Source organism: Pteropus vampyrus, unplaced genomic scaffold, assembly GCF_000151845.1.
Source record: "Pteropus vampyrus isolate Shadow unplaced genomic scaffold, Pvam_2.0 Scaffold147, whole genome shotgun sequence".
In the NCBI taxonomy this organism is placed as follows: Eukaryota; Metazoa; Chordata; class Mammalia; order Chiroptera; family Pteropodidae; genus Pteropus; species Pteropus vampyrus.
Window position 1 is genome coordinate 1,086,688 of NW_011888928.1, and position 17,097 is coordinate 1,103,784.

Here is a 17,097-nt window from a genome sequence, read left to right on the forward strand (position 1 = left end):
AAGAAAGAAAGAAAGAAAGAAAGAAAGAAAGAAAGAAAGAAAGAAAGAAAGAAAGAAAGAAAGAAAGAAAGAAAGAAAGAAAGAAAGAAAAGAAAAAGAAAAAGAAATAAAGATGTTTGAAAGCAAGTCCTTCATTATAAAGATGAAAAGTCTGAGACCCAGGACGGGAAGGGGACTTGCCCAAGGTCATGCAATGTTGGGCACCAGGAGAAATTCAGAGTCTTTTCTCTTATACTGCAGGGAATCAGGAGGTAGGAGACCCTGGGAAGCTGGGACAGACACCTGCTTTTGGGGCCAGTGGGATTAGAGAGCTGGGATTGGTTAATGGTCAACCCCGAGCCCTAAAATTCCAGTGCAAGGCTAATTCCAGTGCAGAGTGATGTTCCCGTTCACCCAGTTTCTGTGCTCTGTCCTGGTGGCAGGAGTTGAGGACGGGTTGCAGGTGTGGAGTCCCCGTGAGTGGACCAGGACTGGGGCGAGGAGGCTCCTGGGAGCTTTAAGACTGTAAGGGACAGCATAGCAACGACAGCAACGATAATGAGCACGTTCATTTTCCGAAGACCCACCATTTGCCAAACTCTATGCTAAATTTTTCATACTTACTAGCTTGTTCAATCTTCCCAGTAGTGCTATGAGGTAGATGATCCACATTTTCCAGAGGAAGGGACTGAAGCTCAGAGGCAAAATGATTTGACCAAAGTAACATGATGAGTTAGTTGCTGAGTTCTGCCCGAATCCAGACCCTGTACTTAAGAGCACCATACCAGAGAGAGACAGAGTCTGGGGCAGGGCGGGGCACACTGGACAAGACCCTGGGGGTCCTCAGCCTTGGAGGTCAGCCTGTTGCTTCTGTTCAGTTCCTTTACCCAGTTCTGCTTCCTTGAACTGCCTGGGGGACCGAGAGGCCATATGGGTGGTGGCTTCTCCAGTGTCCTTCTACATGCACGTTCTCATTAGTTCCTCTGCTGCAGTCCTGCAGGGGTGGCCTGTCTTGTAGAGGAGGAAACTGACGCTCAGTGTGGTGAAGTATTTCTCCAATGTCCCTCAGCCAGTAAGGGGCCCACCTGGCTTTTGAATCTAAATGCTGCCATTGTTTTCCCTCCTTTTCTCTGCTCAAAAGAGGCTAGATTGCCACCCATGTCTTTCCTTGAGGAATGCCCAAGAGGCCATCATTCAGAACGCGGTCTTTTAGACTGGGTTAAGCAGCGCTTCCTCCTATACTCCTTATTCATAAGGCCAGGAGCAGGGCCTCCTTTCAAGGCTCTTTTCTCATCTATAAAATATTGTCACAAAGCTTACATGAGAAATGAGAGCTAGGCACATAGGAAGGGGTTACTGTGTGGCAGTTTGAAAACTATAAGATTTCCAGGAACTGGGAGGAGCCGGTAACGAGACCTACATTGTGATGCCTGTTGATGTTTCCTCTGCCCCCTGTTTGAGAGGGGTTTATTTGTCCATTATCTGGCTCCCTATGGGCTCCAAGCTGCAAGAGGGGTCATGTCACTCTCTCTCATCGCTGTGGACGGCCTGGACTGGCGGAGTCTTGTTCCTCTAGAACACTGTTTGGCACATAGTCGGTGTTCAATAAATGTGTGGAATTAATGAATAAATCAACGACTAGACCAGTTACTTAATCTGAGCCTCGGTTTCCTCATATGTAAAATGGGGATATTAATATTGACCGCCTACGTTGTTGGGAGTGCTAAATGAATGAATGGTTGTAAACCTGCCTAACTCGGGGCCTTTGGCTTTCCCTGGAGGGCTCTTTACCTAATTAGATGCAAGAATTCTTTCCTGAGGGCCTTCCGTGTGCCCACTGTCAAGTTTAGATTGGATTTAGCAGTTCCAGGTCAGACCTACCAAGGGCCAGGTGAGCGAGCGCCTTTGGAGAAGGAGGGAGATTCAAGGGGAGCAGAACCAATGGTCCTGGCACAAGCCCGGCTCTGCCACTAATCCTTTGAGTCACAGGTGTGAAGAAGAAGGTAGTAACCCCTCCCTAGCTCTTCCAGGTTGTTCCAAAGATTCTGTAAGATTACAAGTGGGAAAGTTCTCATTCCCTGACCTGATACAAACTCAGGGATTGGTATTATTTGAATAAGACCTTTCATAAGCCCCAAGCTTCTAACCAGCCTTGTGTACAGCACATACAGTCTTATGTTGAGGCTCCCCAGCTCAGATGCTGACAGCAACCAGGATTCATGGATGAGTAACAGGGGCCAGTCAGGTGGGGACAGAGGCCAACTGGTGAGCACATGCCCCTGTGAGGGTGTGGGCAGTCACTGGAAACTTCAGTTTACCCCCTGTAACTTCAGGCGAGTTGTTCTCTACCCTGGCTGCCCGAAAGAGTCACCCCGCAGAGCTTTTCAAAAATACTGAGGCCCCAGCCTCACTCCAGATCCACGAAACCAGAACCTCTAGGGTGGGGCCTGGGCACTTCCAGAAAATTCTACCGTTTACCCAGGGCTGCCGAGGAAGAGTACAGAGTGAGCTACAGATGGGTGGGGATTGGGGTGAGGGTCACTGGGTCAGAGTTCTTTCTGTCTGGCCGTGCCCTGGGGAGCAATTTTGCCCCCTGGCATCAGTGTTTTATTAACAGACTTTCGCTTCCTGCTTCAGTGCCTTGGCCTCTGGCTGCGTGCATTGCTTGTAGACCTGTATTCGCATCACAGGAGCCCCGAGGCCCTTGTCCTCATGGCCCAGGGTGAACGATCTGCATTTAGCCTTCAGACCTTGGCTGGTGGTCAGCAGGGCCAGCCTCAGGCACAGGAAAAATGACACAGTCAGCCACCAAGGAATCCTCCTCCCTCATGGAACCAACAGGAAAGGCATAGCCAGCCCAGAGCAGAGAGGGGAAGGGACTTCCCCAAACCCCTGGGTGAGATAGGGAAAGAACAGAAACTGGAGTCTAGACCCTTCCTCCCAGCCCACGTGGTTGAAGATCCCAGAACACATTGAGGGTTGAGTTTACTTCTGTTGCCACAGTGAGAGAGAGCACATGCTGGAGGGCGAGCTCAATCGTGTCAGCAAGAGGGCTTCAGAAAGGACCTCTCATGGGACTTCGGCTTTGGTTGGGTCACATGGAGGGGGCTGTCTGAGGAAAGAGGGATTTCTCTGGATTAAGTGCTGTCAGAAATCGGGGACAATTCAGTGATTGGGTGACGAAGTAGCAACCATTCACTTAGCAAGAGCTGGGGATGCTTGTCACTCTTACTTGCTGGTGGCAAGTGGCTTTGTGCTAGACAGGTTTATGAAGCATCCTTGCTCTGGCTCATTTTGTCAGTCTCAGTTCAGAGTGACTTTGAGGTCAGTGATGTGTAAGATTATGTAGGTCCAATGAGAGAACAACATGGGGTGATGGGTCAGACCACTTGCAGATGTCAGGGGCCACTTTTTTATTCTTTTTGAAGAGTAACCCACATTAAACTGAGAGCATTTGAGATCTTGCACCCCAGCTTATGTCGTCAGTTTGCCTCAAATAAACTCTTATAAAAATTAAAAAAAAAAAAAAAAAAGAGTAGCCCACATTAAACTAAATCCTTGCTAGCACTCAGATTCCTGTGAAATTCTTTAAATCATGGGCTGGCAAACTTCAGCCCACCAAATCTAGCCTAACTCCTGGTGTTTTTTTTTGTTTTTTTTTGTTTTTTTTTTTTTGTGCAGCTTGTGAGTTGAAAATAGCTTATACATCTTTTTTAAAGGTTGAAATAAACCAAAAGAAGACAAATGTTTTGTGACTTGTGAAAATTATATGAAATTCAAATTTCAGTGTTCAAAAATAAAGGTTTAGCCACACTAATTCATTTATGCATTGTCTATGGCTGCTTTCAAGGTACCGTGGCAGAGTCCAGCAGTTAATGGCAGAGACCATATGGCCTCTAAAACCTAAAATATTTACTATCCGGCCTTTTACAGAAGAAATTTGCCAGTCCCTGCCTTAAATGGTGTTTCAGTGTACTCAGTTCACTGGAACAAAAATACCATAGACTAGGTATTCATTTCACACAGTTCTGGAGGCAGGGAAGTCCAAGATCAAGGTGCCAGCAGAACTGGTGTCTGGTGAGAGCCCACTTCCTGGGTCGTAGATGGCCGTCTTCTCACAGTGTCCTCACACGGTGGGAAGGGCAAGAGGGCTGGGTGTGCTCTCTTTTATAAGGGCACTGATCCCATTTATGAGGGTTCCACCCTCATGACCTCATCACCTCCAAAGGCCCCACCTCCTAACACCATCACAATGGGGATTAGGTTTCGACATATGAATTTTGGGGAAATGCAAAACAAGTCTACAGCAAATGAGTCAACTCCTTAATCCTCTTGACAACCTTAAGAGAATTATTACTTCCATTTTATGAATTAAAGAACTGAGGTATGCAGAGATTAAGAGATTTATCCAAACCAGGGTTTCTCAACTTCAGCACCGTGGACATTTGGGTTGGGATACTTCTCTGTTGTGGGGGCTGTTCTGTGCACTGTAAGATGTTTGGCAGCATCCCTGGCCTCTGCCCATTGGATGCCAGTATTACACCCCCACACCCCCACACCAGTTGTGACAACTGAAAATGTCTCCACACATTGCTCAATGTTCCTTGGAGGTAGAACTGGCCTTGGTTTGAAACCACTGATCGAAGGTCGCATAGTACGTGATGGAGCTATGATCTGAACCCAGAACCCATGTGTTCAGTTACCAGTCAAATGCCCAATGCCCAGGAATGGATTCTTTTGCCCTTGGTGATGATTTCAGCTGCAGGAATTTATAATCTCTTCAATTTTTCTTATCTCCAAACCACTATCAAAGGCTCCTAGGGAGACTGACCTATCAAGTCCAAAAACAAAGTCAGGTCCTGTCCTCACTCCTCTGCTCAAACACGGCCCTGGCTCTGCTCCCATCTGACTCAGAAGCCAAAGTTTTTGCTGTGAGCCCCCAAACCCCCATCTGATCCGGTGCACTTTCTGCCACCCCCACCCCTTGCCACTTCTCTCACCTCGCCTCCTGCTCCTCTCCCACTCCCTCAGGCCCCTCCAGACCCACTGGTCTCCCTTCTGCTTCTGGACACACCAGACACACTCTCACCTCAGTGCCTTTGCACCTGCTCTTTATTGCCCCTTCACCTTCTTCAGATTTCTGTTCAGTGTTACTTTCTCAGTCAGACTTTTCCTGACCATCCTTTAAAAAAAGGTATCCCATCCCAGAATATCTGTGCCCTTCCCTGCTTTATTTTTCTCCGTGACACTCATGGATATAGAGACTTATTTGTTTATGGCCTGTCCTCCTACCAGAAGGTAAGCTCCACAAGGACATGGGTTTTCGTGTCTTGTCCCTCGGTGACCTTACTGAGGGATCGATTGGCTAGGGTTCACATGACTGAGTTCTGGCTCTGGGCTCCAAGTTGCAACAAGCTCTCATCTAAGAACTGAAACACAGAACTGGAACTTATTCACTCTCAGCATCTCTAACACCACTAGCCTAGAGCAGTCATCATCATCTTACCTGGAAAATGCAATAGATTCTGAACTTGTCTCCCAGCTTCCATTTTTGGCACCCCCTGTAGTCCATTCTCCCCTACCAGGCTCAAGGATGTTTGCAAAATGTCAATCACATGCCATCCATCTTAGGCACTAAATCCTGCAGAGTTTGCCATCCTTGATTTGACTTCTGATTTCTGTTGACCTTGATCTACCCAACTCCCACTTCCTATCTCCTCTAGGCCTTCCCTATTCACTACGTTCCCAGCACACTGGCCTTCTCGTTGTTCCTCAACTCTGCCAAGCTTCTTACCCCAGGGCCTTTGCACTTGCTGTTCCTGTTGCCCGCATAGTTCTCATCATGTCTCTTCATGTGACTGGCTCCTTTTTATCCATGAAATCTCAGATCAAATGCCATCAGCTTATGGTGTCCCTCTGTTGACCTGATCACAGTAGGCCACCTGCTCTGCATCCCCACACTGCAATTGTTTTCCATCACATGGCCCAGTTTATTCCCTCCATCACTTTCTTCACTACCTGAAATTTTCTTTCTGTGTTTATTGTCTGTCTCCTCTTCTGGAATATAAACTTCATGGGAACAGGGACCTTGTTTTATTCTGTTCACTGTGTACCCCAAGCTCTTAATCAATAGCACATCGTAGGTGCTCAATAAACCCTTTTTGAATGAATGAATGAATAAATGAATGAATGGAAGATTGGGGTCACCCATCCCCTTGCTGGTCTGTTACCATTTATAGCTAGCCTTTCCCAAACATCCTTTTAGCAATGGCTGTTCAGGTAAACCTAGGCTTGAGTTATGGGTTGTCGGACAGTCTTGCAGCTAACTCTCTGCTTACAGGTGTGGGTGTCATCTCCAAACAGGGGTGAGTGGGACCAGAAAATGTAATGTCAAATGCCTCATTCATTCATTCATTCATTCATTCGACTCAGTGATTAGTATGGAATCCTTGGCAAAGAGTGCAGCCTGAGGAAGCACTCTTGACTGACTACAAAAGAATGGGCATGCTCCTGTTTTGTTCACATGACACTAAAGACATTATGCTCTTTTCTCCTAGCTGCTGTGCCGACAAAAAGCCTGCACACTGTGCCCATGGAGATACAATTTCTTGCCAGCACAGGAGAGTGAGTTCCTGGTGAAAATCATAGAGGAGCCAGAGCTCGATCCAAGGAAATGATGAACAAGAATTCAGTGCTGCAAGCAACCCCCTCCCATTTCTGAATTTTTCTCCAAATGACCTAATTGCCCAGGTTTTCACCACTCATCTCTTGGGCTTAGGCATGGACCTCCACAGACCCCTTAAAAAATACAAATGTGGCCAGGGCAGGGGAGGACTTTGTAACTCTAGAGTTCTGGTGAGGGGCCAGAAGAGCGAGTAAGCACAAGCTGCATGACAGTCAAGGAGTACGAGGGGGTGCAGACCAGGTCAAGGGGCTCTTAGACAAAAATCTCCTATGAGACAATAACAGTCCTTCACACTGAGTCAGGAGCACTTCATATCGATGGCGTGTTCAGTCTTTGGTGTCCTTTGTATATGACGGCGTGGTTAAGATCTTGGAGTTTGGAGCCATGCAGACCTGACTTTGGACCCTGGCTCTGCTGCTTACCCGCTGTGTCATTTAGACAAGTCACTTAACCTTTCTAAGCCTCAGGTAGTTTCACCTACCAACTGGACAAGATATTGGAACCCACCTTATAGGATTGTTTGAGATTAAATGAGATAATGTCGACACAATAGGCTGCTAGGCTCTACCCTCACTGATGGTAACACTTGTTGTTAATGGCGTCATGATCTCTATTTAACGGTGACGAAATAGCAGGAAGTAAAGCGACTTGCTCAAGGCATTGCCGGGCATCGATCAGGTCTGTTTCATTCATTCAACAAATATTTATGAGAACTTAGGATGAGCCTGGCACTGTCAGGGATACAGCAATGAAGAGACAAAAAAAAAAAAATCCCAGCCCTGTGGCGCTTACATCCCGGTGACAAGGAACCACTACACGAGTAAAATTCATAATATGTCAGATGGTTGGTGAGTGCTATGCAGGAGAACAAAGCAGGAAAGAAAGCTGGAGTCCTGGGAATGGGAAAGGGCAGGTTTAAAACAAGTGGTCAGGGAAGGCCTCGCTAAAAGGTCATGCCTGAGCAGATACCTGGAGAAGGTCAGGCGTCATGGACGATCTGTGGAGTGTTCTCGGCAGGGGGACCAGCAGGTGCAGAGTTCCTGAGAGTCCAGAGCAGACAGGAAGCCAGTGTGGCTGCAGCGGATGGTAGGAAGTGGTGTCAGAGAGACAGTCAGTGTGGCCAGAGAGCAGTGGTGGAGGGATAGAGCAGGTGGGACCTCACAGGTCGTTGATGAAGCCTTGACTTTGAGTGAAACGGGAGCTGACGGAGGGATAGCAGAGAAGAAACGTGATCTTACATCTAATTGTTTTATCTCGTAGCCTGCGTTCCTTCCTGGCACCATGTGGGAACTTTGAGGCCAGCACCGAGCTATGGACTCTGTGACTGGCCCAGCCACTCACTACCATGAGGCCTGGGAATCAGTTTTAACGGTCTGTCTATATGGAGCTCGTGCTGAATTTATTGGAAAAGACCTGATCCCCACTCTCTGGAGCTCCATGTCCATCGAATGCAAACCCCGTCCCCTCCCTGGGCCTCATTTCCCCCATCTGAACAAAGAAGGGATGGCGCTCGATGAGCCCTAGGGCCACTGCGGCTTTCTCATTCTCGCTGTGAGGCTCGGTCCAGTTGGGTTCCCAGATCTGAGGCGGGCCACAGTTCCTAATCAGGCCGCTCACTCCGACAAGTCGGATTATGACCTTGGTCTCCAGCTGCTTATAGTCCTTGTTTTCTTTTCAGATTGAAGATCGAGTCCCCATTACCCACTGGAGAAGGGGCCCCTCATGTAGCAATTAAGTCCAGAAGGAATTTGAGGTGTCTTTTATTGATTTGTTACGCAGGAGCAATTCTGATTCCGTTCACTTAGGAACATTCTATACTCTTAAACGAAAAGAAAAATGTGCTCAGCACCTCACTCCCAGGGACAGATTAAAACGGTGACATGGATACTGTTCTAGATTATTTCTTGATATCTCCCTATATACATAAATGCATTTTTAAATAAAACTTTGATAATACTATATATGCTATTTTGTAACCTGCTATTTCACTTAAAGAAGTGTAGTTAACATCTTTTCACTTCAATAAATTCGTGTCAGCATCATCTTTTAATTATAAAATTAATAATTCTTAATTTAATTCTTTCCCAAAGTCTTTAACTGTATAAGAAAAACAACCCAGAAAATACAAATAAACAATAAAAGAGAAAAAAAAATCCATAATTCCACCCCCAAGAAAGGCACCGAATGACTTTGCTTATGCCATTCTAGATTTTCTTAATACTCATATATTCAGGAAATATGTGAATATTTTTTTAAAAAGCTAGTGTTGTTACCCACCTTTTCACTTTATATAATGAACATTTTTCAATTTAATACATACTCACCTAAATCATCATTTTTAATAGCTCCAGAAAGAGAATCATCTTTGTTTAGCCAATTCCATTTTGATGGAGATTTAGGTCGTTTTCAATTTATATTTAGTACCACGGTGAACTGTCTTGTACCCACACCCAAGGCACCTGACCAATTATTTCTTTAGGATAAATTCTGAGAGTAGAACACCTGAGCTGAAGGGGTGCACGTTTTAGAGGTTCTTGATGCCCGTGCCAAATTATCTTCTAGAAAGACCACTTAGTTCCCCCAACTCAAGCAATGTGTGAGCTATTTCCTGTGAGGTCAGCAGTTCTGAGTGTGTTCTGAATGGCTTCTCTCCGGGTTTGTTTAAAGCAAAGACTGCCCTGAGGAGGCGGAGGCTTCGTGCTCTAAGAAGGAGGAGGAATATCGCAGAAACATCTGGAAGGGTTTCCTCATCTCCATCCCCTACTCAGCCAGCATCGGAGGCACTGCTACCCTCACGGGCACTGCCCCCAACCTCATCCTGCTTGGCCAGCTCAAAAGGTAAATGCAAGGATCCCCGACCTGGCACTGGAGTTTCTGCCCCTTCTGCCCCTCACCCTCCTTCATTCAATACCCAGGGGGTGTGTATTGAGTGCCTTCTATTGGTCAGGCTCTGGGGACCCAGGAAAGCACAAAACCCAGCAAAGTCTCTACCTTGGGGGACTTCCATTCTGGTGGGGAGATAAGCAGTAAAGGAAAAAGCAAAAGAACATGTGATATGTCAGTGTGATGAACTATGAAATAAAAATAAAGCAAGATAAAGGGGTAGAAGTGACAGGAGTGGGTGCTATTTTATATAGATCGGCCAGGGATGTCTGACCTCTCTAATAAGGTGACATTTGAGCAGAGACCTAGAAGTGAGAGAGCGATCTCTGTGGACACAGGAGGGAAGAGCATTCCAGGGAGAGGGAACAGCCTGTACAAAGGTGAACAGTGCAAAGACCAGCAAGTGAGGAAGGTGAAGGGGATTGTGGGAGGAGACAAGAGAAGAAAGAGGCCAGACTCAGGCAACCATTAAAAGGACCCCAGCTTTTCCTTCAAGTGAGATCGGGAGTCAGTGGAAAGCTAAGAGCAGAGGACTAACATGATGTAGCATCTACTTTAATAACTAACCCCAACTGGAGGCGTTGGTCTACGGCTGTCATGTCCAATGAGAAGCTTTGCAGCGATGCACATGGGCCGGCAGTGGAGTGGGCTCTGCCAGGATGTAAAGTGTCCCCATCACTAAAACTGTCTAAACAGAGGCTAGGGGCCATCTGTCAGGGCTTGAGAAGAAGAAGGATTCTCAGACGGCACGATTGTTGATTCCATCATTCCAAACCTCTTAGTTTGAAGATTTGAAAAATTCCTGTATTTCAAGAGTCTAAGATTTTCAGATTCCAGGGTCCTGAGAGGTGGGGTTTCTAAGATGCCTAGGCAGTGGAGATGCATCATATATTCGTTTAATCTACATGAATGCAAATATAAGCACTTGGCAAGCAAATAACAGCAAAAAGTCTTTGATATTCACCATGACTCCAAACGCTGGCCAGCTTCTTTACCTGGTACTCAAGCCAGGAATAGAAGAGCTATGAGAATGATGGAGGGAAAGGGGGTGTTGGTTTTCCTGAGAGCAGATTTGGTACAAAATTCAGTACTATACTTGCGGACAATTAAAGTTATTTTCACGAGAAATTTTAAGTACACCCTGTTCTGCTGCATGAGCTGTTTGAAAACATTAACCCTCCACTATATTCTCAGGTTCTTAAATTCTTTGATTTTTTTCTATTTGATGATAGAAGTGGGTGATTCTCAGCCATGGATGCATTTTAGGTCACTGAGGGGAGGCGAGAAAATGTGCCTGAGTCTCAGTTTGCAGAGATTCTAGATCAGGAGATGTGAGATGGAGCCAGGCATCAGTATTTTCCCAGTTGATCTGAGTTCACTGCAAACCTTTGGTGTCTTTCCATCTCCATTCTTTGAGCAAGGCCTGGCTGTGCCTCGTATTTTTTTGGTTAGTGGCTCAAACACCAGAAGCCAAGAGGGTCCCGCTTCAGCTGTGGGGACAATCTAGGCTTGGCCTTTTAGTCTCCTTGATTAGAAGGATGTTCAAGCCAAGGGGCAGTTTTCTGGGAGGACAAAGCAGGGTGTTGGGTATTAGGACTTGCTGGAGGACATCCCCAGGGCTGGACAGGAAAGATGTGGGCTCTGGGGTCCTTAGAGGCAGGTCCTGAGCTGGGGGACAGAATGGGTAGGATGGCAGTTGCTGTCAGAGTTTTCAGGCTGCCTGCCCACCCTGACGTGAGCAGAACTTTGTTCCAGTTTGAAAAGAAATTAGGGAAAAAGTGCTGGAGCTGTAAGTAAAAATATAAAACATGAAGGATTTCTGAGTAAATTTCATGCAAATCACATGCAAATATGCAACACTTAATTGCACAGGTTTGTACCTTCTGGTCTGGGAGCAGGGGATTTAGAAGGAATGTCAAGTAATATGGGGTTCTGATTCTCCAGCTGGAAGCCTGGGGAGACAGGGAAATGGGTGCCCTGAGTATTCTTGGGGTGTGCTCCCCAAATACATTTTATTAGTTTATTCTGATTATACATGTTATAGAATACTCAGAAGATATAGAAAAAATTAAAACTTTGAAATACTTTTCATCTCACTGTTATATTTAACATACTACTAGTTTTTCTACGTACACACACACACACACACGTGCGTGCACACGCACACACGCACGCATGCACGCACACGTGCACACATTGGCACGGCTGACCTTGGCGGGCTCTCACCTCCCTCTTTTCTCGAGTTTCTTCCCGCAGTGCGACGTGGTGAATTTTGGCTCCTGGTTCATTTTCGCCTTCCCTCTCATGCTGCTGTTCCTGTTGGTGGGATGGCTCTGGATCTCCTTCCTGTATGGGGGAATGACCCTGAGGTACCCCACACGTTTGACCTGAGCTTTGAGCCAGACTAAACTGTGTTGGACCCAGCTTCCTTGTCACTAGGGAGTGGCCTTCCTAAGTCTCAGGCTCCTCCTCTATAAACTGAGGATTGTCCTTATAATTTCATGTTCTCTTCTCACGTGGTGACTGTGTCGACTTTGCTTCCCAGGGGATGTGAAGGTTATGGGTGGTGTGTGAGCCTCCCGTTATGCCCAGAACCTCAGCTAATTCACCCAACGTCAATATTAATACACTACCACAAACACATTTTTATTTTAATAGATAACGTACAGTCATTCTCCATAAGAATTATACTAATTTGTTCTCCAATTCACCACACATGAGAATATCTGTTTCCATGAAGCAAAGTGGATTTTTGCCAATCGAAGAGAAAAATAAATTGCATTTATTTTATTGAGAGTAATTTCGAGCTACTTCATATTGAGAGGCAATAGGAAAAGTTTTTATATATTCATGGGGACCACTGGTATTTCCTTTCCTGCGAATTGTTAAACTGCATGTTTATATCCTTTGTACATTTTTTAAATGGATTGTTGGTCTTGGTCTTCTTGATTTTCAGTTCGTTTTACATATTGAAAGATCTGAGATTATTCTGCAATATGAGTTGTAAATATTTTTCCTGATTTGTTTTATACTTTGCTTATAGTGCTTTCTTATACATAGGATTTTTTAGAAATTTTTTATGTAGATGAATTTATCAATCTCTCATATGGCTTTTGAATTTTCAATTATAGTTAAAAAGACCTTTTCATTAAAGGAGCTATAAAAAAGTTATCACATATTTTCTTCTAGTATTTTTATATTTTTTACATTTAAATTTTTGAAAAATCTATTTGGAATTTATTCTTAGGATGCAGTGTGAGGTTTGGATCCAACTTAATTTTTTGGTTCCAAACGACCATTCAGTTGTCCCAACACCATTTATCGACATGCGCAAGTTCTTAATTTTGATAAAGTCCAATTTACCTATCTTTGGTTATAGGAGCTTTTGGTGTTACATCTAAGAAATAGTTCACTAACCCAAGGCCATGAAAATTTACCCCTATGTTTTCTTCTAAGAATCGTATAGGTTTAGCTCTTACATTTAGGTCTTTGATCCACTTTGTTAAAAATTGAGTTAAATTTTGTATGTGGGATCAGGTAGCGCTCCATATTCGTTCTTTTGTATCTGGCTATCCGGTTGCCCCAGCACTGTTTGTTGAAAGACTGTTCTTTCCCAACTGGAAGGTCTTGGTACCCTTGTCAAAAACCAGTAGACCACAGATGTGCGGGTTTATTTCTGGGCTCCTGGTTCTATTCTGTTGATCTATATGTCCAACACCATCAACAATGGCCCGTCTTTTTCCACGCCAGTCTGTGATACCAAGTTTACCACAGACTAAATTCCCATTTCTGTTTGGTTCTATTTCTGGACCACCAATTGATTTGTCTCTTAATTCATATATCTGTTTGAGTAAAGGATTTTAAGTCTGGGAGCCATATAATCAGATTCACATTTTTAAAAGGCCATCTAAGCTATAGCTGGGGGAACGAATTTTAGAAAGAGACAGTTATTCAGCAGGCCATTGCAGTCTCCAGCATAGAGCTAATGAGGCCTGGCCAGGTGGTGGTGGCGTAGGGGAGAAGTCAGTCACACCTGCCATGGCCACTCCTAACCTCCCCATTTCCTGTTTCAGGGGCTGGAGGAAGAAGAGATCTGAGATCAGAGTGGATGCAGAAAATCGGGCTCGAGCTGTGATTCGGGAGGAATTCCAGAACCTGGGGCCCATCAAGTGCGTGGCGTGGGTTTCCTTGGGGTGGGGAGAGAGCTGGGCGTCAGACGCAGGAGAGTTACCTTCTGGTCTGACCCCTGCATCCCCAGGGGCTGAGTCCCAGGGGAATTTCAAGACTCGAAATGAGATCCTGGAGATGGAGGGTAGGGAGGTGGTTTACACAGATACCCTGAAGACCAGAAAGCCCCTTGGGATGGGGACCTGCCACCTTCCCGTCTAATGCACCTGTCCCTCCTGCTGCACGGGATGTCCGACACTGCCTGGTGTGGCTTCCAGGATCTTGTTTAATGCATGTTTCTCATGTGATGAAAATAACTAGGAGTCAGCAGGCCTGCACACAGGGCTGACTCTGTCATTAACTTCCTGTGTGGCCTTGGGCAAGGCACTAACCCTCTCCGGGCCCTGCTCCCCAATCTGTGAAATGGACACATTGAGTAGATATTTCTCTTTCTCCCTCTGTGTACCCCTCTCTCTGTGTCTGTCCCCCTCTGCGTGTATGCTTATCGGTCCACCTCTGTATGGATGACTGTTCCTTCCTCTCTCTTTGCCGACCTCTCTGTTCTTGTCTGTCTGTTTCTCTGCTTTTCTGAGTCTGTCTGTTTCGCTCGCTCCCTCGCTCGCGCTCTCTCTCTCTCTCTCTCTCTCTCTCTCTCTCTCTCTCTCGATTCTTCTTAGGACTCTGGGAAAATCATGGTGGGACTGACATAAATAGTTGCGGGGAGGGGGCGCTCGATGCTCAGGAAGGATCCCGGGCGAGGGCGGAAGCCGGAGGACAGAAACCACTTACACGGTGAGACGCCCCTCTCCTCACTCCGGGGGTTCCCTGGGGAGTGAATTACTCCCTCCAGTTTCTCAGAAGCAGGGCCTGGGCCCAGTCACACCTGCCTGAGGCCTTTCCAAGCCGCAGTCCCCCCGAGCCCACGTCATCCTGTGCCCGCATATCTATCTGTGCCATAGGTTTGCCGAACAGGCCGTTTTCATCCTTTTCTGCATGTTCGCCATTCTCCTCTTCTCCCGGGACCCGAAGTTCATCCCTGGTTGGACCAACTACTTCCACCCTGGGTGAGCTTCTGGGGACCCACGGGATAGAGTCCAGCAGGGCAGATCTTGGGGTGGGCCACCAGGAGCTAGGGAGGCGGTGCGGCAGGGGGACACCAGGGCTGGGTTTACACCTCTTGTCCCAGGTAATTATTTACGGCTGCTTCTTTTACTCTCAGAAGAGTTTAGGTTTGGCTGGTAAGACAGTTGGGTTCTCCTATGTTAAGAGCTTTGGCTTTGGAATCAAATAAAATCGGGTTCAAATGCCAGCTCTGCCATTTACGTGCTAAGCGTTATGCTTGATGTGGGCGACACAAATAAAAACAAGTAGTTAGACAACAAAATAACTGCATATTGTAATGAAAGAAAGAGTGAGAAGGTTATATTATGAAAAAATGGGATGGGAGCATTGACTTTGGATAGTTCTGGAAGAACCACAAGTTAAGAAGAGTACAGGTAAAAACTAGAGACACACTGGGCGTGTTTGCTGAGAGCCCGAAGTAGGAACCAGCTTGGCACATTTGAAGAACTGAAAGAAGCCTGTTGTGACTGAGCCTCAGTGGGAAGGGAGGAAGGTGAGCAAGACGTGGCTGGAAGGGCAGGCAAGGGCCAAATCATGGAGGGTCTTGTTGGACATGTTAAGCATTTTGGTCCTTTTTTTGTTTTTTAACTGAGAGCAACGGGAAGCTTTCGGAGAGTTTTAAGTTATTTCACCTCTCTGCACCTCAGTTTCCTCATCTGTAAAATGGTATCATAATAGTACACTTCTCACTGGATTGTTCTAAGGATAAATGAGTTAACACATGTCATGTGATTAGAATTGTGTATAGGAAGAACTCAGGCAAATGTTAATTATATTTGTTGGGGAGTGGATGGTGGAGGCAAAAATACAGGGAGAATAGTTAGGAACGATAACACTATCTAGGTGACCCATCGCTTAGGACGGGAGTCTGCAAACCAAGGCTCATGGGCCAAATCTGGCCCACTCTTTGTTTTCAAATGTTTTTTACATTTCTAAATGGTTAGGGAAAATCAAAAGACAATATTTTGTAGCACATCAAAATTATATGAAATTCCAATGTCACTAACTACAAATAAAGTTTTATTGCAACACGGTGACACCTATTCATTTATGTATTGTCGTGCCTGCCTTCACGCTACAGTGTCAGAGTTGAGCCATGACAGAGACCGCATGCAAGGCCAAAAATGTTTACTGTGTGTCCTTTTACAGTAAAGGAGACATTTGCTGGCCCTGGTCTAGGCCTTCACGGCTTGAGTGAAAGTTATAGCAGTGGAGATGGATCAGTCAAGATATATTTCAAAGTGAGAAATAATAGGACTTACTTACAGTTGGATTTGGATGCATGAGGAAAAGAAGTACCTGCAGAGGTGGTGGTTAGTTGGAGAAGAACACTCTTTAAGGAGATTGGGGATGCCTTGTCAACAATTCTATTTTGAACTTAGTTTAGATTTATCAAGTCTAACATGTCTTTTAAATACTGTATTGGGCAGTTGGATGTGCAATCCTAGAACTCAAAGGAAGTCAGACCATCAGACCATCCAATAGAGATCTAATGAGAGCCACATGTGTAATTTAAAAAATTTTAGTAACTGCATTAAAAAAGTCAGAAAAAAACCCCAGATGAATTCATGTGAGTGATTCATTTAACCCACTCTATTATTTCAACATGTAATCCCTATAAAAATTATTTTTGAGAGATTTTACTTCTTTTTCACACTAAATCTTCAAACTCCGGTGTGAATTTTACTCTGCGGCACATCTCACTCTGGTCTTGCCACATTTCAAGTACCCACTAGCTACACGTGGCTGCCGGCCACCCTATCAGATAGAGCAGCTCTACGCACTTCACCTCCGAGCCTCAGTTTCTCCTCTGTGAAATGGACAATGTAAGTTCTGATCTCACGAGGGTTGTTATGAAGAGGAAACAATATGATTTCATGGAGCCAAGAGAAGTGGCTTTTATTACCATTCTTTTATTTTTTTCCAAAATGTAGGTACTTTGTTATTTCTTTCAGATTAAAAAAGAAAATGGGTGTTACAAACATTCCAACAATACAAAGAAAGTGAAGATCACCTAGAATCTCCGTCTCCAGATCTGACGTATATCTTTTCTGACTTAAAAAATGCCTGTCTGGGAACTTGCACATCTTGATTGCATTGGCATTTACAAATAGGACTGTGTACATTAGTCAAAACCCATTTAACTATATCCTTTAAATTGGTGCATTTTATTGCATGTTAATTTATACTTCAATGAAACTTATTTTAAAAATACATGCAGATTAGGTAAAAAGAAACCTATCTAAACACAAGATTTTTTT

At 45.2% G+C, this 17,097-nt stretch overlaps 1 protein-coding gene across 1 annotated transcript in view; it reads left to right on the plus strand.

The window, feature by feature from the left end:
* SLC13A3 (solute carrier family 13 member 3) overlaps positions 1-17,097 on the plus strand; it is a 61,239-nt gene that overhangs the window by 29,272 nt on the left and 14,870 nt on the right. Inside the window, exons 4-8 of the mRNA XM_023536042.1 lie at positions 6,537-6,603; positions 9,332-9,502; positions 11,791-11,916; positions 13,621-13,716; positions 14,674-14,778. Coding sequence (XP_023391810.1) covers positions 6,537-6,603; positions 9,332-9,502; positions 11,791-11,916; positions 13,621-13,716; positions 14,674-14,778 — 565 coding nt within the window. The remainder of the gene's footprint in view (positions 1-6,536; positions 6,604-9,331; positions 9,503-11,790; positions 11,917-13,620; positions 13,717-14,673; positions 14,779-17,097) is intronic.